Source organism: Argentina anserina, chromosome 7, assembly GCF_933775445.1.
Source record: "Argentina anserina chromosome 7, drPotAnse1.1, whole genome shotgun sequence".
In the NCBI taxonomy this organism is placed as follows: Eukaryota; Viridiplantae; Streptophyta; class Magnoliopsida; order Rosales; family Rosaceae; genus Argentina; species Argentina anserina.
The window spans coordinates 19,690,349-19,715,420 of record NC_065878.1 but is presented as its reverse complement, the minus strand read 5'-3'; the positions used below and the strand labels follow the sequence as shown (position 1 = coordinate 19,715,420).

Here is a 25,072-nt window from a genome sequence, read left to right as displayed (position 1 = left end):
GTAATGGAATGGAGTTTGTTCAACAGAGACAAGGTGGAGCCAAAGTGTCACCAGCAAGGCGTTATAAGTAGAATTAAATGACTCGTAAAATCTCTCTTATTCGATTTTTGAGGAGTAGGAGGAGTCTTTCTTAGTTGTTCTATAATTGCCAATCATCGTCTTCCTCCACTACTCTTCTTCTTCTTCTTCTTCTTCTTCTTCCGCTCGCTGCAAAAAGCGCTCGGATCTCATTCCGTCTCATTCACATCAACCAATACCTTTACCTTTATTCTCCCATTTCATTTCAATACCAGCCTTTATTTTCCTATACCCCATTTTTTTATTGGTCAGCCTCAAAAGATCCACCATTTTTCTCTCACTTTGTTCAAGGCTTCTCAGAGGGTATGTTTCTTTGACTGTTGAGAATGGTTTTTGACTTCATTTCAGCTGGATCTTTAGTTATCTGGTTTTGCATTATTGGGTTGGTGTTGGTATTGTTTGGATCACATAAGTGAGTTGAGATCAGCTGTTTGTGTTTTGTGGAACTTTTTGAATCAGTAAAGCTGAAGAAAAGATTTGATTTTGGGTTTTTTTTGGTTTTGGGTTTTCTATCTTTGTGATTAAAGTTTGAGGCTTTAGCTTATCTGAATAGTAGTTGTTCCATCCATTACTTTAGATGAGTAGTCAAATTATGTAACTTTGAAGCTTCTAATATTTACTCTGATTGTTAAATTCTGACTGCCATTTTCGATGGGCTTAATTGTTCATTGCAGTTGGAGAGGAAAGGCTCTTTGGGTAATAGAAAAGAGCCAGATCTAAAGAGCTTCAGGGAATTATGTCTTTCATTGGCACCCAACAGAAATGCAAGGCTTGTTCAAAGACGGTTTACCCAGTTGAGGAGCTATCTGCAGATGGGGTTTCTTACCACAAGTCTTGCTTCAAGTGCACTCACTGCAAAGGAACTTTGAAGGTACTCAACCATCAATGCTGGCTCATAATGTGTAGCTTAGTATCCGCAGTATGTTACTTTTTCTGGAAGATGATTGCTTTAGTGTGACCCCAAACATATTCATTATATGCATTTGTGAGGACTGTTAATCGCCAAAATACATTATTCTGAAAATGAAGTTATATTGTAATTGGAATAGTTAAGTTGATTGCTAATACACAATTGAAAGGATAGTGTGAGGTTTCTAAACCTTTTATATGACCAAAACTGTCGTGTATGAACCTAAATGTTAGTAAGAGGGCCTGCATGAAGTGATTTGCTTGAGCAGATATCCAAATTCTGTTTATAGGGTTGTATGTATTTAAGGTTTGTGATTTTTATGTTTACAGTTAAGCAATTATTCTTCAATGGAAGGTGTTCTGTACTGTAAGCCTCACTTTGAGCAACTCTTCAAGGAAACTGGGAACTTCAACAAGAACTTCCAGTCACGTATGTGTTTACATATTGCCTGGGAATCTATCCTTGTTATTTCTGCATTTATTTGTAGTTTACTAGTTTAATCTTCTATTAATTGTATTTGAAACAGCTGCAAAGTCAGCTGAGAAGCTAACTCCAGAACTGGTAATTTCCCCATCACAACACTGCCTCACATTAAACTTGGTTTTGAATTATTAAATTTTTGTACTATATTAAATTTTCTTATTAATGGGTTCCTTTTAACGCAACTTGTCAAATGCTTGCATTTGTTTCAGACTAGGTCACCCAGCAAAGCTGCTGGTATGTTTTCTGGCACACAAGAAAAATGTGCTACTTGTGGTAAAACTGCGTATCCACTAGAGAAGGTACAATCTCATTATAATGGTGATATTATCCTTTCTTTATTCCTATTTTCCCACTGTTGTCCTGGACGAATAAAGAAATTGGTTGACATTTCCCTCCTGAGTGTATCATTGTCAGAAAAAGTCGCTCACAGCTGAAGTTGTATGTACATTAGTTCCTACAAGAGTGCTTGTTACTTAGATAAGTTATTTGCAAAGAGTGAGTCTTTGATTTAAAATTTTCATAGATATAATGTTAATAATTGGTTATAACATTTCCTTGAGTCTAATGTTTGGTATGTTTGATATTTGGATTTCATAATTGAAGTCAAATCATGTGAATACTCGGTTCGATGTGCAATTGTAGAGGGAATAAAAAGTGTGCACTTAATGCTAATCCGAACTCTATGTATCAACATGGACCAATAAATAATTGTTTTGAACTATGAAGGATAATAAGTTTTTCCACTATTATATTAGTTAGCCTTGTTAGAGACTAGGAATGATATGTTCATCTTGGTGGGTATTCTTAAGGAGAGCAATAGTATGAAAATACTAGAAAGGAACTACAGCTCGCAAGATTAGTAACTATAGCTCTATCTCTGTAGGACTCCCCCATCCTCCACCACCTCCTTGAAATCTTGTCTGTATTTTGTTGCCCACTGACACCAAATTCATAAAACACAAAATTGAAGAGATCAGATAATTTGGGATTTTTACACTACAGGTGACAGTGGAGAGCCAGGCCTATCACAAGTCGTGTTTCAAGTGTTCTCATGGCGGGTGTCCTATTACTCCATCAAATTATGCAGCCCTGGAAGGAATTTTATACTGCAAGCACCATTTCTCCCAGCTTTTCAAGGAGAAGGGGAGCTACAACCATCTTATTAAGTCTGCATCAATCAAGCGCGCAGCAGCAGCAACAGCAACAGCAGCTGCTGCAGCAGTTGCCAGCATTCCAGAAGCCTAAATGCCAAGTTCATAGTTTATTTACATCTGCTTTATTTTGTTTCATTGTGTGTTGTCTTAACTGAGTGAGTAAACTTCGTCCATCTTCGCTATTGACTTTCGCTCAATGAACTTGGGCATATTCTTGTGTTTGTTTAATGTATGTGATGCCGAGTCTGACAGTTGTAAAACGACCTTTTTCTTTCTCTTCATTTGTGCAAGTTCATGTTACTTTCTACAAAGAGATATCTGTGTTGCGCTTGCTCTCAACCTGAACAAAGGTCACATGAGCATAGATAATAGGACCCAGGTGACAAATTTAGTTTTTTTTTTTTTGCTGATATCTTGGAAATTATGGACTCAAGGACTTTCCTTGTAAACACAAAGGAATGGAATAGCTACATAACGAAATCTACCATGTCACGGTCTCACGGAGCATGTGATTTATTGAAGTAAAACGGACTTGAAAGGGTGAAAACTAGGGAGCACAGTGGAATTTCGTAATCGATCACCGGCGTTAAAAAAGTAATGAGATATGGAGGGTTAAGATACTGAAGTTCAGAAACAGTGATACACAGAAGCGCTTAGCAAAGTGGTTAGTTTGTTACAATTGGCGGGAAACAAACCGGTTCTGTTAGTATAAATTTATAACAATTGGATCAAGAAACCATTCAAGTTTCCCCAGCAAGATTCGTTACAGTTCTAAAACACAACCTCATACAATTCCCATTTCTCACAAACCACAACGCCAAGCCTATAATCTCATCTTCAAGCTCTGATTTTCCGGGTTGAGAACAGCAACACCTTCCATTAATAGCATCACATTTTCTCTGAGAGGTACTGTAAAAATCAACTTTTTGCTCTGATTCTTGTTCAACTTCTTGAATTCTTCTTGTTCTTCTAGGATTTACTGCTCTTCATATCAATGTTTTTTTTCCATGACTGTTTCTTGGAGATTGTTTAATTTTTTAATGGACAAACTTGATTCTCAGTTTCCTGGATGATTATCTTTGAATATGAACTATTACTCTGCATCATTTTCCGTTTTCTTGGGTTTTTCTGTGTCTAAAATGTGTTAAACAGCGACAAGCGTGGCATGTGGACCAACTGTACCGATATTATCCCAACTTAGCCACCTCACAGGTGTTGGGTTTTGATCACAAAAGGCCTCGGTACAATTGGTTATTATCCACCCACTTATAAGCTTTATTTTCTTTGTCACTTCTTAGATGTGGGATCTCTCCTCTCCAACAAAATGTACCTAGTTCTTCATGCATTTGGCCATGTTTCTTGGATTTCTTGGTTACTGAAGAATGAACTTGATCTTCGTTACTCTGCGTCATCTGAATTTTCCTCTTCATTTTCTCAGAAATTGGGCACTGTTCTCTGAAATCTGCTTCTCCATTTGTTGATTTTGTGTTCATTTTTCTCTGGTTGTTTAAATATCGCTGATTTGAAGATGAAACTTCCCAACGAAGTGAGCCAGAATCTTGGAATTGACCCAGAAGCAGAATACGATGCCCTGTTTAGGATGCCACCGCGGAGATTAGCTAGAGTTTTCTACAGTCTTAGCATCTACAAAACCAAAACTGGTACACTCTTTACTCACCACATACTTGTTCACAGTTTCCTTAAAGGTCAAGAAACAAGGCTGATCAATCTTGGGTTTGTCAATCAAATTCTTACTGCAGTTTCAATATCAATAGTTAACAACCAAGCAGCGAGTTTCGCCAAGGAAAGAGGCAATGGCAATGCGGTTCTCGATCGAGGCAGTGATAGTGACACGAGTGATGATGATGATGACAGGTTTGGAGCCAGTTACAGCAACAATGCTGATCGTGTAGAGGTGGATTCTTAGTTTTTTTTTTTCTTCTTTTTTTTTTTCCTTTTTCATTGTTGTTTGGAAAGGAGATTAAATTTGTGTTACTTATCCTTCAAGAAATTAATGCAAGCATTTATATATACAGCCTGAAGAAGCAACCATTATAGAAATGGAGGCTGTAGTGGAGATGCCCCTTTGCATGATGTGTTTGCATAGCTACATCAACACGATCACGAAGAATTTCCCAGGGGCGAGTCAAGTGACAATGTACATGGGGAGAGATGTGCCTACTGTTATTGTGTATAGAATCCCGGGGGTAGATTTCATAGGATATGAGCCTCCCGCGGCTAACCACATGTATCATCGAAAGCGAGAGAGGGCTGAAGTGAGGAATGAAGGTATCGTGGACAGTACCAGTGAAGATGAAATTGATATTGAAGATGAAGAAGAAAATGAGACGGATTCAGAAGATGGAGATGAAGATGAAATGGATTTAGAAGATGAAGATGGAGATGGAGAAGAAGTTGACAGAGTAATTGTCATTAACCGAAAGCGAGTGTGGTCTCAGATGATGGATGAGGATGAAATGGATCCTCAAGATTATGGTGGAGATGAAATGGAACAGGAAGATGGAGATGAAGATGAAATGGGTCCTCAAGATAATGGTGGAGATGAAATGGAACAGGAAGATGGAAATGGAGATGAAGATGAAATGGGTCCCAAAAATGGAGCTGAAGATGAAATGGATGCAGGAGATGGAGATGGAGATGAAAATGGAGAGAGATGATGTTAATGAAGAGATGCAGAGCAGGAAAAAGATGTAAGAGGACCGGGGTTGAATTGATGGAGGTTGAGTATTTTCATCTAACCAGATTGCCATTGACAATGTAATTCACTTCAGCTTTTCATTCCAAATAGGATAGAACATCTTCCAGTACACCTTACTCTTGGTTGAGAAGAAACCTGGGTCATAGGACTATTACATTTTGGTGTACACAGGGGAGAACAAGCATTCAGCTTCAATTGGATTAGAGATACTTTCTTTAATCAGAAAGCTGTTTTTCTTATACCATCAATCTTTTGCTCAATTAGTGACTGGGTGAACACTGCTCTCATGCAGCAATGGTGAATAAACAGTGGAGCAAAAAACTTGTGAATTATGAATGTTTTTCATTAATTAATCAATATGTGAAATGTTAATAACAGACTGATTGTGTAAGAACCAATTCTACAACCCTTTACTTAAAAGAATAAGAAGATAAAAATATATTCCTGCATAACCCCCAAGCTGGGACTAACAGAGACATACGAGTCACTTATTGAATTTCCTACTTTTGACTATTCCTGCGGTGTTGCTGATACAAATGGAAACCATGCACTTCAGGCTTCCAGGCAAAAAATAGATGTTTTAGAGGCAAAATCCCGGCAACAACTGCTAGTATGTGGCCATAACTTGCCTCTAGATTCAGGGAAGGCCACAGCTGTCTCATAGTCTGTTCCTCATAATGTAGGAAATTTCACATGATGCTTTCCCAGGATGAAAATATCATTTACTTCGTTTCTTCGCTTCACTGTATAGAATTACTCCAAAAACTGTGAGGGAATAACCCATCATTCCAGTCACAGAAACAGGATTTTTAAAAATTAATATCGAAACAACCACAGCTACAGCTCCCTTTGCATTTCCTAGTACCTGGATATCCAACAAGTTTCAATTGTTATAAAATTTTCATGAAAAAATCTATAAAAATGCTGAAAAGATTTAGACATTGACATCATAAGCAGAAAGTTAAAGCGTATTATAATCTATGAGTCATATCCCTGAAGTACATCTTTTAGGATAAACACTTGAGAACAGACAAGTCTGAAATCCTAGAGCAAATTAGGTCTTTCATCAGTCAATATGACCATGTGAGAGCAGGGATACAGAGTTGATAAGAAGTTATTTAGCTGCTTATGTCAGACTATCACCAGCTTTGAACAGCTTCAATTATCGTACTATTGGTCACCAGTGTGTCCTAACAATGCCTTCCTAGAGCATATTAGTCAAGAAATATAAGACCAGCTGAGTATAAGGCTAACTGCCCCTATATACACAGCTCCCTATTTTCCAAAGGTTTAAGCCTGCATATATTGTTCCATCTCTTCAGCCCACAAACTGACTAATATTTGAATTATTCATATACTATTTGTAAAAGAACACACCAACTAATACTAGTTTTATCACACGCAATAACAAAAGAATGAAAGAAAAGGATTACTCGGGGAATATTCTATCTAAAAGCAACCATGATGTTCAGCTGTGAACATAAATACATTGCCTACAACAAGAAAGGAGACATACCTGAAGAGTCAGAGCACTGGTGTGTTTTGTGACCAAAAAGTTGGTCAGATTTACGAAATATGCCAATGCCGAATTGAATAACAGATACCATATAATCTTCACATCATCTCTTGCAAGAGCTAGTGTTATCCCAACGACATTATCTTCCATGATAAGTGTTGCAGGTAGTAGGAAAACAACAGCTATCGGAGCCATATATAATAGGAGGTTCATCGAGTTCAGCTTCTCTCTGGAATAAAAATACAGCAACTCAGTAAACATTTTGTTTTATGAACAATATTTAATACAGAACAAATGACTTATGCCATCAACTCAAATTAAAAGAAAACAAAAACATATAGACTCCTTCATCCTTACCCTTCAGAAGAAAGCAAAATCCCTTGTAACACTGACTTAAGCGCCCTGGCAGCAGTTGCCGCGATACAGATCAAAAACCCAAATAGATGGAAACTTGGTTCACCCTGTGGCCATGCAAACAATACACAAATCAGGCATTTCATCGTAACACATTGACCAATCATCCCTAGTAAACAAACCACCCACTTTCCCCACATTCAACCAATGCTTTATCAAACATATTCACCTCCCACAGTCCAAAACTGATGCTCCCCCCAATAACACCTATCTTTCATACTAATCTCAGCTATACTAAAGCTCACTAGATCACACCAACAAGCTAAATCTGTCAACTTTTTCTCTCTCAAACATCATATATCAATCTCTCCCACTTCAGACTTATCCCAATAACCTCAATTCCCATCCTAATCAGCTCACATCAAACCCAACCCAACCCACCTCCACAATCCACATTACTTCCCATCCAAGCAACAACCATTAACAAAACGCAAAACACTAACAAAAACTCAACAAAGAAAAAGAGCACATACCCCACTGGCAATGACGACACCAGTAACCACCGGCACGAGCGTCAGGTAAGTCAGCCAGGCCTCCCTCTTGAGGGTCATAAAGTAAGCGAAAACCGCAGTAAAGAACGGCGTGGTGGCCCCAATGGCCTGGTTAAACGAGACCGGCAAGTACCTAAGCGAAATGTTCCCAAACACAACAGAAACACAGAAGACCAAACTCAACGCGGTGATCTTGAGAAACTGAACCCGGGATCGAATGGTCTGCATCGGCACCATCTTCATCCACGCAATCGCGATGTAGCTGAGGAGAGAACACGCCGTCATGTGACACATGGTGAGGAAGATCGGGTACTTGAAGCCATAGTTGCTAAGCAAGTACTTGTTCAGCAGCAGAACGCCAATGTTGGATGAGTACCAGGCCGTCACAAGCCCGATCGTGAACAAGCGGCTCTTCCCCTTCATCGCCGGCGGTGGTGGGTCCGAATCGGACGGCTGAGAATGCTTCACCCAAAAACAATAAAAAGAAAAATTCAGAGATGGGTTCTGGGATCTGGGACTTTAGAGCATTGGGGAAACCGAGACGGGGAACGAGGAAATCTGCTAGGTGGAATTGTGGGCCGGCCCTCCATGGATCTGAGGATCGAGGCTCATTGAAAAGGCGAGAGCTTTGGGGGAATTGGGAGAGGGGAAGCGAGGAAAGGATGAGTCTTTAAGGGAAGCGACGGCGTCGGCGAAATGGGTCGGGGTCGGAATTGAGGGAGGCTGCGTAGAAGTCTGAGGATGACCGACGGGAATGTGCCTCTTCTGCAGAATGGAGAGGAAGAAGAGAAGAGAGAGAGAGAGAGAGAGAGAGAGAGAGAGAGAGTTTTAAAGCTTTAGAGAGAGAGAACGCGTAATTGAATTGATTTATTTTCCTTAAATTTATAGTTTAATTTTTCTCTCTTGTTGTTTTTTGTTGTGAGATGTAAGGAAAGTGGGAGTCTTTGACTAAATTTAATTACAGGTTCTAAATTATATGGTATAGGTTTCAATGCAAATTCCAAAGTTGGATTCATTTAGCCTCCTAAAGATTTTGACTTGGTTTTGTTGTTCCAGATACATCGCATTACTTGATAACCTTTGTTAAGTTGGAAAGCAATTCATTTTGGTATTCATGACAACGGCCACGACATAAAATTTTAGTGCATGATTACCTATTTAACCAAAATTAATTAAAGAAATGCATAAAATAATTTTGCTTGGTATTAAAATTCCGCCCGGTTATTTATAGTACTACGAGTTCAATATTAGCACACTCTCATTACAAGACCCACCAAATCCAAGGCCCTAACTTACAAAATTGAAATCCCAACCTCCATTTATGTATTTTTAATTTCTTCTTGTCTAACGAACACCCTTTAGATATTCAAATCTCAATATTTTCATTTCATTATGTGAAGAGATGTGGATGAACTAAACCACCACTAATGTACAAGAACGTGTATGGGGGTATGGGGAATTAAGCATCCATAGCATATCTACTTGGAGGTGCTCCACTGCTCCATTTGTCAATGAGGAAAAGCATGCTCAGCGCGGTAATTAGAAAATTGAACAACATGTTAGGCTTCATTACACTGCAAAATGGCTGGTCCAAAAATGAAAGCTAAAATAAGATAATGCGAATCTGCCAGCAATGTTTTGAAATTTTTCTAGTTGCACTAGAAAATTGTATCATGCTTCTTCATGCAAGGACTTGGGAGCATTATTGGTTGGGCCCTTCCATAGTTCCATATCATCCAAAGTATTTGATCAGCTTAGTATATCTAATGGTGGTTGTCTGTTGGATTGTTGTTTCTTCTTTAATTCATGGTAAGAAAAAAAAATTGAATGTCGAGAATCGATACTTTAAAATTTTCTAACGTTCTAAACGATTTTATGATTTTTCTCTTTGTGAAAGTAACAATAAAGACTGATGTAAGATACTAATTATATAGTTGTACTATATTATGGATTATATCCGTTTAGATAAATAAATATTGTTTCGATATGTAGACGATCAATTAATATTATACAACGTAGCATCTACTTAGATAACATTGCTAACCACATCGCATCTCTTGTACCATAGCATTCATATTAGTGGTCCGACTAGTATTGCTTGTAAGAACTTCAAAGTAGAAAGAGTTTTTTATGCAGACTGAGAAGAAAGTCCAACCTTGTTATCTGGCCATGGATCCAGTTGACCCTCGTCTACCTTCCCCAAACCTCCATGACTAGCTATTGATCTTGCTCCGAAATCAAACTTTCCAAGTCCCTTGCTTCTAAACCTTGTTGTGGTTGATGATGAGGAACAAGTAGAAGTACTTGTATATCTCCTTGAAGAACAAAGAATTACTGACTTGCTCAATTGCTTAGTACCACCACCAGTACGCTGACCTGAAAATCCCAGAAATGTCAAAGTAGTAGAGTTGGTGTTCCTTTGCTTGGAGTGTAAGCAAAACATGGAAGATAAAAGCAATTGATCTAAAATCACCATCAGGGTTCTCTCAGAAACCAAATGAAACATGTTCCTGATAAAAATCTGGATCCATTGTTCATGAAGCGACACAGTATTTTGCAACTTTCTATTAGCTTACTATTTGATTTTGAAAGATAGAAATATACTATTGAAGTGTACAAGACTTGCTGAAGCAGACAATATTGCAATATGTGCCATAAACGAAGGAAAATTGAGTCTTCTGTATGTGTGTGTTTGGAACCAAACAGCTGAAAAGAAACAAGCTTCAGATGAGTGAAGGTAACCGGAGGGCTAAAACCACCTTATCAGGGTCTTAACAGAAAAGGTCCCGCAATCGAAATGATCCGGACAATGTCTACCTGAGACAACCACCACTGTGTATTGAACTGAGCAGTTGGAGCTGAAGTTGAGGTTGAAGCTATGTGGTGTGGACGTGGCATTGGTGATTTTTAGACCTTCAAATTAGAGAGGAGGGACTAGTTTAATACTTTAATGAGTATATTCTGTTTCTAATTCAACGCTTGGTGTGTGTAGGGATTAGGGGAGAGAATATCCAGTCCCATCCGAACCGATCCTTCTCTGTAGCAATTGGTCCAACCGTCCAAGTACTCTAATTTGTTTGGTTTTTTTTTTTAGGGAGATTGATATATGTCACAGTCAGAGGCTCATAGGAGCTTTCAAGGATCAAGGTAAAACTTCACATATATGCCATCATCACTCTCCGCATCAAGCTCAAAATATCTAGCAGGCACAGCGTAGCTTATTTAGTCTTAAAACTCATATTCTGATATCGCATTGGATGTGTTGATATAACTATTCCGAATTGGATGTGTGCGTATTATGGATGGTCAATGCACTAGGTGCGTGTGTTGAGTCGTTTTTATAAGATGAGGAAGAGGGTTAGGCAGTGAAGACAAGTTCATGGTTTCCAATGGATTCATACCAGATTTGAGATATACCATGTGAAAAAAAAAAAAATGCTAGGAAATTGTGACATGCACGAACAAGTACTGTATTTTCCACCATCCTACAAAACATCTCCTGCAATGCATGCGTTGTACGTCATCCCCTATAATCAGATCTCTCTCAATTCATGTTTCTAAACTAATGAAACTTGAAGGGTTAGTAGTTCAGTTCACTCAAATTAAACATATAGACAAATTCCAAAACATGAAGCAAGATTATAGTCTGATCCAAACACGAAGCAAAAATGCCGGTGTTTCTCATATTTAGGTCTCGCATTATCCCCTCAAGACTAGAGGTCAAGTTAAAAAGAAGTTATGCACATAGTACGTGGAATTTGGGGTTTCAACCTCAAGTTGCGCACGATTTGCTTCCCATTATCAAACTATGAAGTGTAGAGTCAAAAGAATGGGGATGCTAATTATGTAGTATCCAAGAACTGATTGGCCTACTACACATTCTCAATTGCAAGCGTTTGGTAGGACTATATAGTATCACGCTTTTGCTTTCTTGGCCATACAGAATTCGCGATTGGCATGTTGATCGACGTATCAGGCTTTTGCTTCAATAGGTATGGGACAAGTATGAAAATGAAAGCAATTTTGAGTAAAGATGAAGATTGAAGAATGAGAAATGGCAGTCGGCAGGTATACTCGTAAATCCCTTTAATAAGGAAAAGAGAACGCTACTCTCGGCACTTCCCAAAGCACATTGCAACTTGGTTCAAGATTCAAAAAAGATGGAGAGATCAAAGACCAAAGAATAGCGTGACTAACGGTAATGTGGTTTATGAAATGGTAGATAATGTAACTTACAGATAAGGCAACATTTACATCACATGAGCTAGTGTTGCATATGAAAGCAAAGCTACAATCTTTTAAACTGTTGCAGCGACTGCACGCCTTCCTGTTGAGCCCTGTCTAGCTAAGGTTTTTCAAAAGAAGAACAAAGCATCAAGAGGGCAGTATCTTAGTAAGAAACAATTGGCAACAACAATGGCTGTGTAAATTGACCCAACAGGGCCTTGTTCACCAGACAATACCAGAAACTTAAGATAGAGGCAGTAAGTATAATATGTGGACAGCATAGGTCTGAGCCTTCTTCATGTAGGATATTGATATGAAACCAATATTTCAAAAAGGAGAGTGCCAACCGTGAAGGTTTGCAATGAATATCCAAACCCAACACAAAATTAGTCTTAGTCAGGAGTCTAATACAATATTCTCCTCAACAAACAAAACTGAGTGACCCTTCTAAGAAGCAATACATCTATCTTAACTCATAACAACCACGTAATCAAAATACTGAAGTGCTCCATCTCTATCGTCTAGGAAGTACTGAACTGTAAGAAGGAAAATTAGCATAGGATTAGAATCAAGGTAGAAGAATAAACTGGAAACCAATCAACTAAACCAGGATAAATCCTTAAAATTGTTTGAAGTTGGAAAAAGGAAAGCTGATAGGTGTGAAATGACATTTGAATATAGATGCACAGTTGAACCAGGATAAAATGCAGCTAGAAACGTAACATAAAGATTGAAATTTATTTGGTTTAGCCAGCAAGCCTTGGAATGACTTGATTGTGATAAGATATTGGATCAAGCCACATGTGCAAGGCCACAAAAACAAACGAAAAGGTCTTGGTCTGTAGAGAACTAGGAGTCGGACAAAAAGGAATTTGACTAGAGACAATAACTGTTTTCAGCTAATGGTTTAATAAATAGTCACTTGTACTCTGAAATTAATAAACTCACTTACACTCTGAAATCTAATTCAGAAAATGCTCAATTCTACTTGACAAAACAATAGTTCAATAACTAAGATTTATCAACACCGAGAGCCTGGGGGCCAACATAGATGGGCTGATACCTGTCTTGTTGTAGCTACAACAGTAGCAGTTCAAATAATCTTATACTCTTGTACAATACACCGTTGTACTCTAAACTGTTGTCTTTTCTCAGTTTTTACCAACATAACTATTTTCATAACCAAAAAAGCTCCAAGACTCGATAACATATAGCAGCTTTGACTCTGGCTTTCCATGGCTTTTGCAACCTCTATATCAATATATATGCTGAGGTGATAAAATACCAGTTAACGATTTTATTCAAGACACATGAGAATTCAGTATTAAACTGAACCAGCACATATAATGTATCCATTGTACCATAAACTACCAAATATTACACTACAGCTAAAGATCCAAGGAGCAGAACAGTATCAGCATATCAGAATAACAAAAAGTAGCCAAACACAGTTATATGCAACAAAGTAGTACCTTATATGTTGCTGGGATACATGAACACCCTCACTCGAGCACCCTGCAAAGCCACAACAAAATAAATCGATCAGAAACCCCTTTACGAAACAATAACCACTATACACCTATTACAAACTAACCACCACTAGTTTGAGAATGGCACTTTACCATGGACTTTGGTGGCAAATTGGAGGTGAACTTAGCACGAACGACACCGGTGTTACCGTGTGGCCTCGCAACCTTGCCCCAAATGCAGCGGTAGTGGCTCCCATTCTTCTTCACCTTAGCCTTGTAGATGTAAGCCAATCGCTTCCCGGCGTACCACCCAACTTCCTCCTTGGTGTTCACTCCCTCGATCTGAATCAGTGACGTGTTCGGGTACTGGTTCGACTTGGACCTAAACCCAATCCAACACTCAAATCAGCTCAAACCCTAGTAATAAAATTTCCCCCTTTATCCAATTTTAGGGTTTCTACAATATCCAAACTAAGAACAAGAAGCAAAAAAGACACGAAATTTAGGGTCTGAATTACCTCTTGTAGCCGAGGACAGTTCCCCTGACGTAGAGTCTGAATCACAAGAGAGATTACAAGTGAGAAACCTTTGATGCAATAATCGGATTGAGATTTTGAAAATTAGGGTTTGTAAAATTTGGGGTTGGATTACGAACCTGACTCGCTCTCCTTGGCGTCCCTTCACCATTTCTGAGATTTCAGTGAGCTACCAGAGACGACTGCGCAGAAGGAGTGCTAAACCCTAGCTAGGTGAACGAAGAATAAATGGGGGATATTTATACGAAGGGTGCTTGGGTTCTATGAAGAAGGCCCAACTGAGTTTAAGAACATTTATTGGGCTTTTTGGCGTTTTTTAGCCCAGTCAATTACTTTGCTATATACACGTTTACAGTTTACTAATGAAATGTGTCACACATGCAGTGGTTAGAAGTCTTAGAACGGTGGAGATGCCGATATACGATTGAAATTCGATCGTGAATCTATAGATTTTTAGTCGTTAAGGAGATGACATGCCCGCGAACTGGTTAAAAAGGTGATTCCCGACATAAGAGTGTGACTAAATACGCCACATTCTGGAATTTAATTATTGGTTATAGGAAAAGCTTTATGAAGAATTTGAGGACTTTGTAAGATTGTACATGTCTGGTCTTTGGACTCAAATTGATGGCCGTAAACTTCTACTCGTCGTATAATTTCACATTGGAGACTTGGAGAAGAGTACATTGCGAAAATCCAGTACCCAACCTGTGTTGTTATCTAGGCTACTCTCATATAGAATCGGTTAGTCTTTTAATGGATCGGAGTCATGGACGGATCCAGGATTTAATAATAGGGTGTGCTAAATTTAGGCGAAGTCCAAAAAAAAATTTAAGGACTTCGTGGTAGAACAATGATAATTTCAACATGAAAATAATAGTTTACGCCTATTGGAACAAGATAGAAGATTTTAGTTAAATGAATTATCATATGTACTTTGTATTGATAGGAAAACTTAGAAAAACATAGCAAATAAACCCAAAAAACTAATATGAGAAATAGATACGAATCAATCGATATATACCTGCGAATGCTTAATCAATAAGATTATGGATGAAGATTTTTCAAATAGAGTGATTAAAGTTTTAGAGTGACAAAGATTGCATATGACTAATATGAGAGAGAACAGAAAAATGGAGCGGTGGATGAGAGAAAAAGTCTTGACTTTCAACCCTTTTTTTTATACTCTAACATGTAATAAAATTTAGATTTCTTTTGAAAAAATGGACCCACCTCTGCATCCGTGTCTAATTGGAGTGTAACCCTACCTTACACCCCTTGAAGTCCCGTTGTTACTTCGAGTTGTTTTGTCTGGTCTCTGGCTGAATCTATTTGTCTAGCTTGTTCTTGTATGATCCGTTTATATCTATAACTATTAGCATGACCTTGTTTTGCCAATTGCCAAAAGCCTTTGCTTCAGATACCGATCATGTTTCTGTCTTGCAATTACAGTTGTTTTTTGTATCATGTTAGAGTTCACAAATTACAAGCCTTATGGTCTTCAAGACTGGATAAGAAATAAGATTCCCTTCCCGGGCTTCCTGTATCTAGCTAGCATTACAAATATTGTCCAAAATAAATTTATATACGCCGGTGCAAAAAGGTTTAAAATTTGTTCTCCCTATTATTATTGCTTAGCTACGTACGGTTGATGAGGCTCGGAACCTTTCACAGATGCAACCCGGAAAAGGACTTGAGTAAAAGTTATCCTCAAGTTTGTGGCCACCTGTGGCTACTCTGAAGTATGGTGCTCCAATCCTATTTTCATGCAACTTCTTCACCTTGGATGAGAATTTTTCCCAAGATATCGTTCCCTTGTCCAACTTATCAATCAATGACACGAATTGTTGTCTGCATCGGAAACAATGCAATCCCTCATTACAAGATGATCCTTACAAGTTACAAAATCATAGCTCAAAAGAAATGGTTAATTACTAAATTAATTTGTAATGTTGGAATATCTATGTGGAACTTGGTACGATTAAAACATTACAAGTTCATAAGGCTGGTAAATTAGTTAATTATACATACTTGTTGGGATTGATCGTCTTCCAAAACCCTTCAAATCGTCGATGCCCTTTGACTGTTTTAGCCATATTGCCATCAAAAGAATAAACGAACACATCATTCTACAAAGCCACAATGTAGTCCAAGGCAGCAAGCTGGTTGTGAAAGTTCTTGAAAGGATGCAGCTCTTCTTCAGTCGCTAAATTTGAGTGGAAGTATAAATTGGGGTACTTATCCTTCAGAGGTCTATTCCCATCTCTCCCGCATATCTCCCCAGCAGCTACATAAACTTTAGTATCTGAAGGAAACCCAATTGCTTGTAGAAACACAGCAACCTCTCTTGGGGTCATAGGGCATACTGTTAGTGATAGTTCCATCATGAATAATTGAGCTTGGTTTTCAGTGTGATACAGTTGTCCTTTTGTGTGTGGCTGACGTGGTTTTTAAGGAATAAAGATATTTTCACTTGTAATAATTGTAATAGTTATAAATAGCTGTAGTTGTATCAGTTGTTTTGTGTGAAAGAAAAACGTTTCTGCAATTGCTAAGAAAGTGAGATTCTCCAGGTTCAACTTCTTCTTCTTCTCTCTGTTTCTCAGTATTTCGTATCCTGATGTGTGTGAATGAGCTAGGGTTTAGTGTTATGATAGCTATGTTATCATGGTATCAGAGCTTCAGCTCTTGATCCTGAGACTGGTACTGAGATCTGTATAGAATCAAGTTGATTTTTGCTTCCGCTAGCTTACTCGTAAACCCTAGCTTCTTCAACTTCGTGTTTTCTCTGTGATCGAAGCTGAGGTTTTGACTCTTGATGCTAAATTCTTAGCTTGCTATTTGATTCGGTGTGTTTAAAGCTAATTTTGCTTGGATTTCATGTTCATCCGCTTATGTTGACTATACTATTGTGAGTTGACTATGAAATTGAAGTTCAGATTTGTAGAAATTCAGAGGTTCAATATGATTCTGTAAAGAAATTAGATCTGGTTGAGTAGTAAATGTCTCTTCTGTTGGTTCAGAAATCTGACAAAGTAAATCTCAGTAGTTAAGTGAAGAACGTATAGATTGTAGAGATACAAGTGGAAGTAGTAGACTAAGAATTTGTAGAAGTAGAAGTGGAAGTGGAAATGGAAAGTAGAAGTGGAATACTGTGAAGTATGGTGAAGATAGAGCTGTCATTGGAAATCGTGTGGTGTTATTGTGGCAGAGAAGGTGTATGTGAGAATGTGAGTTGGTTTGCAAGTTAAGACCTTAGTCCTTTGATACTTAATTCTTGTTTTTTTTTTTGTGATTCATATAGTTTGCTTCTGATCAAAGATGACATCTCAGTGGGATATTACTGGTCTTTTGTGAAAATAACTTTGTGAAGTGGAGTTTTCAAGTGAGGTATGCCTTGGAAGGAACTATGGTGGGAGGAAATGATCTTTTCTCCTTCCTTGATGGTACAAACAAGTGTCCAATAAGGTTTATTGTTTCAGATGATGGTGTGATTACTAGTAATGTTTCAGATGAATACAGACAATGGAGGGCATGTGATAAAGCTCTTGTGAGTTTGATTATGGCATCTCTAGAAGAAGACACTATGGACATTATTGTTGGGACTAAATCATCTCATGAGGCTTGGTCGGCTTTAGAAGAAAAATTTTCTACTGTATCTAGAGCCAACATCATGCAACTCAAGACTGAGCTTCAAACCATCAAGAAAGGTGCTGAAAGTGTGGATAAGTATCTCTTGCGTATCAAACATGCAAGGGATCAGTTAAGTTCTGTTGGAGTAACCATTTGTGATGAAGACATTATCATTGTGGCTTTGAATGGCCTTTCTGAAGAGTACTCCACCATTAAGACAATCATCCGAGCTAGGGACACTACTATTTCCATTAGAGATTTTAGGTCTCAACTCTTGGCTACAGAAAGAGACATTGAGGTTCAGTTTAACTCTCCCCTGACCATGACTGCAATGGCTGCAAGAGGTAACAATTTCAAGGGCATTAGCAGCTACAATACTGGGAAGGGTAAAGAAGTTTGGAATGCAAAAGGCAATGCAAGTGCAGAGTGCCAAATTTGTGAGAGAACTGGACATATTGCTTCAGAGTGCTATAAGAATTCTAAGTGCACATTTTGTGACAGAGATGGTCACATTGCCATGAAATGTTGGAACAATCCAGAATCACCTAATTACAGGCCAAATTATAACAGTGGATACAAAAACAACTCCAGTTCTGCTATAGTGTGTCAACTGTGTAACAAAAGAGGTCACACTGCAATCAATTGTCCAACTAAGAATACTGGTACAGGCTCTTCTGGCTCAGAAATTGTTGTATGTCAAATTTGTAGAACAAAAGGGCATACTGCTCTTGATTGTGGTAACATAAGCAATTATGCATATCAAGGTGCTAAACCTCCTGCAAGCCTTACTGCCATGACTGCTCATTCTAGTAGTCTTCCCTCATCTAATAGTGAAGTTTGGATTGGTGATAGTGGTGCCACTCATCACATGACTGCTGATATCAGGAACCTTTCCATTGCTCACCCTTTTGAGACAAATAACTCAATTACTATTGGCAATGGAGAAGGTTTGCATGTCAAACATATTGGTTCTTCATATATTACTCCTACATCACATACCTTTCATCTTAATAATGTTCTACATGTTCCTAGCCTAGCAGTGAATCTGCTGTCTTTTAACAAACTGTGTAAGGACAATCACTGTTATATAGTGATGGATGATGTAGATATATGTGTGCAGGACAAAGCAACCAGAGCTACTTTGTTTCAAGAAAAGAGCAATAAAGATGGATTGTTTCTGTTCAAGTCTTCTAAAACTGATGTGTCAAAGGGCAAAGCTTTTGTTGGTGTTGCAGTAAAGTCCTCCTTGTGGCATCAAAGATTAGGCCATCCTTCTGCAAGTATTATTTCCAAGATGTTGTGTTGTTCTGGTATTCAAGATACAGTAGATGATTCACATTCAGTTTGTGTGTCATGTCTATATGGTAAAATGCATAGGTTACCTTTTTCCGAGTCTAAGTCTAGATCAGAAGTTCCGTTTCACAAGGTTCATTCGGATGTTTGGGGACCAGCTCCATCTCTCTCTATTGAAGGTTACAAGTATTATGTAACTTTCATAGATGATTGTTCAAGATTTGTCTGGATTTTTCCTTTTATCAATAAATCTAATACGTTTGCTACTTTTGTCAAGTTCTATCAATTTGTGTTGACACAATTTCATCTATCCATTCAAATATTACAAACTGATGGAAGAGGTGAGTATAATGGCAAGGTGTTTACTGACTTCCTGAACAATAAGGGTATTTTGCACTATATTACTTGACCATACACTCTGCAGCAAAATGGTATTGCTGAGAGAAAAAATCGACATCTTGTGGAAACATGCATAACATTGTTGACTGCAGCTAAGTTGCCTAAGCCGTTTTGGTTTCATGCAGTTGCTCACAGTGCTTATCTCATTAACATAATGCCTTGTCGAATTCTTGATATGCAGTCACCATTTTTCAGGCTTTTTGGCAGGGTTCCAGAGATTAAGCATCTTAAGGTTTTTGGTAGTGCTTGCTATCCATATCTTAGACCTTACTCTTCAGACAAGCTTGATACTAGAACTACAAGGTGTGTTTTCTTGGGCTATGCTCTTGGGTATAAAGGGTCATTTTGTTATAGTATTGAGAAAAATAAACTGTGGATGTGTAGACATGTCATTCATGATGAAACAGTTTTTCCATATCATCTTTTATGCCCTTCCACTCCTCAGCCATCTATATCGTCTAAGCCTATCTGGACTGGTCTTACTCGGGCTCAGATGAGAGCTGTAGTATCTCAACCTTCACAGCCTCCAGCTAATTTGGTTGATGGTGAGGATAGCAGTAGCAGTGATAGTTCTAGTGGTAGTAAAAGGTCTGAAAATAGTGTCAGGATTGATAATGATGATGTTGGCAATGGTGATGGAGAAGGGAATCGTGTGACTGAAAAAGATGGTAATTGTGATAGAGAAGATAACAGTGAAAATGTGGATATAGGTAATGAAAATGAAGATGGTTGTGTTAACAATGAGTATGTTGACAATGAGGGTCTACCTCAAGACTTGATGTTTGTGCAGGATGAAGCTCAAGGGTACAATCATCACTCAATGTTGACCCGAGCAAAGAATGAGATAGTTAAAAAGAAGACTTTTACTGATTTTTGTGCTTTCTCTAGTATTGCTCATCTGAGTATTATTGAGGAATTACCATTTTTAGTGGTTTTTCTGCTGTCTTGGATATTGCTGATCCTATTAAGCCTAAATCTTTTAAAGCAGCTACTGGACTAAAGGAATGGGATGATGCAATGAAAAAGGAAATTGATGCTTTGCAAAACCAAGGTACTTGGGAGTTAGTACCTTTGCCTAAAGGGAAAAATATTGTTGGAAGTAAATGGATTTATAAAGTGAAGAAGAATTCAGATGGTTCCATTTAGAGGTACAAAGCTCGTTTAGTTGCACAAGGATAAGTCAAGAGAAGGGATTAGATTATGATGAAACATTTAGTCCAGTGGTGAGACATAGTACTGTCAGACTTGTTCTTTCTCTTGCTGCAATGTTTAAATGGGATCTCAGACAGCCAGATGTGAAAAATGCTTTCCTTCATGGTGATTTGAAAGAAGAAGTCTATATGCATCAGCCTCAAGGGTTTGTTGATTCTGTGCATTCAGATTATGTTTGCGTGTTGAAAAAGTCATTATATGGGTTGAAGCAAGCTCCTAGAGCTTGGCATGAGAAGTTCACTAATTTTCTCCCTGGACTAGGCTTTAAATTCACTCATTCTGATCCGAGTTTGTTTATGAGACATTCTGATCATGGTATCATTATATTGTTATTGTATGTGGATGATATAGTCATGACCGGTTCAGACAAGCAGGGTATAAATGAGGTCATTTTGGAACTCGGTTCTTTGTTTAACATGAAAGATATGGGTGTTATGTCATACTTTCTTGGAATTAATGTACAATATCATAAGAAAGGCTTGTTTCTGTCTCAAGATAAATATGCTAAAGATCTCATTTCTAGAGCAGGAATGAGTACATGTACAGGATGCAACTCTCCTTGTTTGCCTCATGTTCATCTTTTGAAAAATGAAGGTACTCCTTTCTCAAATCCTTCTCTCTATAGAAGTCTTGTTGGTGCACTGCAGTACTTGACTTTCACTAGACTGGACATAGCTTATGCTGTTAATACTGTTTGCCAATTCATGTCTGCTCCAACTGACATACATTTTGCTTCAGTAAAGAGAATTTTGAGATATCTTCAGAAAACAATGCACAAGGGATTATTTTATAAATTTGGTGAAAATAATCCTTACATAACAACATATTGTGATGCTGATTGGTCTGGTGAAATAAATCAAAGAAGATCAACTACTGGTTTTGTTGTTTTTTTGGTAATTGTCCTATCTCTTGGAAGTCTAAAAAGTAAGGTTATGTATCTAGGAGTTCAACAGAAGCTGAATACAGGGCACTTGCTAATACTGCAGCTGAAATTTCTTGGTTAAGACAAGTATTATGTGATCTGAGAATAAGAGTTCTTGCTCCACCTTTGTTGAAGTGTGACAGCCTTTCTGCTCTTGCTCTAAGTACCAATCCAGTGTTTCATTCTAGAATCAAACATCTTGACAATGATTTTCATTTTGTCCGAGAAAGAGTTCAGAAACGTGATCTTCTTCTTGAATATGTTCCAACTGAAAATCAGACTGCAGACATTTTCACAAAAGGTTTGCACAGTCCTATATTTCGAAATCATGCAGGCAATCTCAACCTGGTCACTCTTGCTGAGATTGAGGGGGAGTGTTAGTGATAGTTCCATCATGAATAATTGAGCTTGGTTTTCAGTGTGATACAGTTGTCTTTTTGTGTGAGGCTGACGTGGTTTTTAGGGAATAAAGATATTTTCACTTGTAATAATTGTAATAGCTATAAATAGTTGTAGTTGTATCAGTTGTTTTGTGTGAAAGAAAAACGTTTCTGCAATTGCTAAGAAAGTGAGATTCTCCAGGTTCAACTTCTTCTTCTTCTCTTTGTTTCTCAGTATTTCGTATCCTGATGTGTGTGAATGAGCTAGGGTTTAGTGTTATGATAGCTATGTTATCACATACCCCTAGGAGCTTTCACTTGTAATAATTGTAATAGCTATAAATACCTGTAGTTGTATCAGTTGTTTTGTGTGAAAGAAAAACGTTTCTGCAATTGCTAAGAAAGTGAGATTCTCCAGGTTCAACTTCTTCTTCTTCTCTCTGTTTCTCAGTATTTCGTATCCTGATGTGTGTGAATGAGCTAGGGTTTAGTGTTATGATAGCTATGTTATCACATACCCCTAGGAGTCTATGACGGGTGCCATTGATCGTCTTATGCTTCCAGCGAGTTGTTTGTTTCCTTATTTTTGCGAGTTCTCTATCTTCATCTTTGGTCAGATTGTGACTGCAGCCTGTGAAAGAAAGCATGCCCTTTTCATATCTGCATTTATAGTGTGCTGGTCACTAGTCAGAATAACTAATGTAGCAAGAAATAATTTCATATGGTAATATTTGTGTTTTCCATCCTCAGTTAAGATTCTGCATATTCAGAATTACATAACGAACATCTGCGAGGCATGTCAGATATGTATAGAATCGTGGACCTTAAATGGAGAGCAATGTATCTACTATTGTTGCTCTTTAATCTGTTAACCAACTTCATTGCTAGGTGTTCGATTTCAGGTGAGAATCTCAGTGCCTCAAACATTGCACGGCAGCATAGTCTTTGGAATGAACCTCCAAGATTATTAGCTAATCTGGAATCTGTGTAAATGAATTTGAGCACTTTGTACTGCTTCAATAACGAAGACATATATCCTCTGTAGTAACTAGCCTGGGCTGGTTAGAATGGTGATCCATTGTTAGATACTTTGATTCAAATTACTCACGTATACTAAATTTACCAAGCAAGGTAAGCGCAGTTCTGACCAAACCTTGGACCAGGAAATCGGAGCCCTGAGGAGAGGCTTCAGGTTTGCAAGCTCGTGTGGAAGTGACTCTATAATCATTATATCATCTTTTAAGACTTCCATGAAATTCTTCCAGTTGAAATGGTCTTTGAAATCACTGAACATATCAATCAAAAAGTGAATGCATAAACCAGTAATAATAGTCTAATCAAATAGACCAAACTATTATTGAAGATATTTGGTGTACCTTGGATCGGTCCAAAAGGATGTGTGATCTAAAGAAGGGAGAACAAGAGTGGCATTCATAAGTTTTGCTACGGCAACCATATCACTTATCTGTAAGTTACATTTTTGTTTTAGAACAGTTGCAGGGAGAGGGGATCAAATATTGAAGACATGATTGAGATTGAACACATACCCCGAGCTTCATTTGATTCAACCCACCATTGGCCTTGATCATAATATAGCCATTTGTTGCATTTTGTTTCACTGTAACAAACAAAACGTCATAAGCAGAGTTAATCACAATAAAATGAGAGATATTATTCAGTGTATCCAATAACTAACTGGCTCCCGACATACGTAGATCCTTCTTTGTTCGAATAATGCATTTGTAGTAGTTTTCACTGTTTGGTTGCGTCCAGATATCACCAGTCTGACTAGCAGAGATGAAATAAAAGATGGGATTAAATCACCAAAAACAAGAAGAATGCCAAACCCCTAACTAGTTATAATTGAATACAATACCAAAAATAAGATAAAATTATATTAGTTTCATTAACTAACCTGGAACTCTGTTTCAGAGCTACATTATCACTCTCGTCACCTTCACTAACTATGTTATGTTGCACCGTTCCCTCATCCTGAAATGCATTCAGCTGCAAAGAAAACTTTGCCATCACCGACAAGAAACCTAACAGCAACAAAACCACGAAAACCCGTCTTCCTCTCCTCAAAAGCTTTGCAAACTTCAACAGCCTGCTGCTGAAGAACATGGCGTTAATGGCATCTTGTTGACACTGTGGCTGCAAACAACCGTCTCTTCATCATGGAAGAAATAAGAAGAGGAGGTGATCAACGTGGGGTGAAAATGAAGAAGAGGAGCTTAGTGTAGTAATTTCTTATTGGTTTTCATCTCAATAAAGATACATTATTATATATACCCGCCACATATTCCACGTGTTGTACGGTGTACCCTTTAATGTTATTGGTCTATTTTTTACTGTGATTGTTATTTATTGGTTCTTATATGTAAACAAACTTTTGTCATTTTCACCGCGTGTATATTAATTATACCATAGCGTAATATGATTGGCTGAGTACACCACATGGCAGTGTCACGTGATGTGACGGGTCCACAGAATAATTACTCTATTAAGGAATTCATAGTAAGAATGGGGAGCGGAACATAAGGCGAAGGAGACTCTGTGTTTGTGATATTATTTCGAATTAAAAACAAGGATGGTTGGTATTTTATCTCAAGGTCTGAACTTTCTGAATTCCTAACCTCATGCTTACAATACTGTGTCTTTCTTTATTAACTAAAACAAAACATTTCCCCTATGATCAATAACCCAATCTCGGATTTCACATATATGATGCATTTCAATGCTCTTAACATTTTTTTTCATCATAGTAGGTTACTGCTAAATTGTTAGTTAAATTTGGTTACTCGAAGTCAAATGACAGTGCCCCACATGGTCACGTTATAATATCTAGAGGAGTCCAAAAGTATAAATGATTTTTATGCTCTCACCGCACAAATTATAAATTTAAATGAAATTCACATAATCAAAAATGCCGTAGTCATAATGCAAGTCAACCAAACATAAAAAAAAAAGTTTGAAACACTATCTATGAATATAACTCAAATGATGAACATTGACATAGCAAACAAGTCTGATACATAAGTGTGAACTCACAAGTTTAATGGTTAAGTAACGGAATTCTGATACATAAAGGTTTGTGGCAAGTGAATCTCAACATTTGCTTAAATTCAAACCAAATTTTCAATTATTAAGCCGAGACATAGCAAACAAGAACTTTTTGAGTTTTTAAGGGCCTGCTTTGTTTTGGGCTGTAGCGGATTTGAGCCCAATATTCTTAT

The 25,072-nt window shown here is 37.9% G+C and overlaps 5 protein-coding genes across 5 annotated transcripts; 2 read left to right on the top strand and 3 right to left on the bottom strand.

The window, feature by feature from the left end:
- The first annotated feature begins 127 nt into the window (after window positions 1-127).
- LOC126803285 (LIM domain-containing protein WLIM2b) lies at window positions 128-2,936 on the top strand. The gene is made up of 6 exons (XM_050531069.1): window positions 128-381; window positions 753-949; window positions 1,318-1,417; window positions 1,515-1,549; window positions 1,681-1,770; window positions 2,474-2,936. Exons 2-6 carry the CDS (start codon window positions 815-817, stop codon window positions 2,714-2,716), a joined length of 603 nt encoding a protein of 200 aa, XP_050387026.1. The 5' UTR covers window positions 128-381; window positions 753-814; the 3' UTR covers window positions 2,717-2,936.
- A 1,749-nt stretch (window positions 2,937-4,685) lies between these two features.
- LOC126803747 (uncharacterized) lies at window positions 4,686-5,303 on the top strand. The gene has a single exon (XM_050531492.1). The coding sequence runs from the start codon at window positions 4,686-4,688 to the stop codon at window positions 5,301-5,303; it is 618 nt and encodes a 205-aa protein (XP_050387449.1).
- Window positions 5,304-5,666: 363 nt separating this feature from the next.
- LOC126803284 (probable sugar phosphate/phosphate translocator At3g11320) lies at window positions 5,667-8,571 on the bottom strand. The gene is made up of 4 exons (XM_050531068.1): window positions 7,748-8,571; window positions 7,218-7,321; window positions 6,861-7,089; window positions 5,667-6,209 (listed from the first exon to the last, which is right to left on the bottom strand). The coding sequence occupies exons 1-4, from the start codon at window positions 8,186-8,188 to the stop codon at window positions 6,063-6,065; spliced, it is 921 nt and encodes a 306-aa protein (XP_050387025.1). The 5' UTR covers window positions 8,189-8,571; the 3' UTR covers window positions 5,667-6,062.
- Window positions 8,572-12,169: 3,598 nt separating this feature from the next.
- LOC126803286 (60S ribosomal protein L35a-3) lies at window positions 12,170-14,246 on the bottom strand. The gene is made up of 5 exons (XM_050531070.1): window positions 14,117-14,246; window positions 13,980-14,015; window positions 13,615-13,843; window positions 13,465-13,507; window positions 12,170-12,528 (listed from the first exon to the last, which is right to left on the bottom strand). Exons 1-4 carry the CDS (start codon window positions 14,146-14,148, stop codon window positions 13,466-13,468), a joined length of 339 nt encoding a protein of 112 aa, XP_050387027.1. The 5' UTR covers window positions 14,149-14,246; the 3' UTR covers window positions 12,170-12,528; window position 13,465.
- Window positions 14,247-15,631: 1,385 nt separating this feature from the next.
- On the bottom strand, window positions 15,632-24,015 carry LOC126803746 (O-fucosyltransferase 28-like). The gene is given in 10 exon segments (XM_050531491.1): window positions 15,632-15,848; window positions 16,029-16,362; window positions 22,351-22,496; window positions 22,660-22,889; window positions 22,990-23,122; window positions 23,213-23,301; window positions 23,384-23,454; window positions 23,548-23,624; window positions 23,752-23,982; window positions 23,984-24,015. Coding segments are annotated over 10 exon segments (1,560 nt in total).
- Between the last annotated feature and the right edge of the window lie 1,057 nt (window positions 24,016-25,072).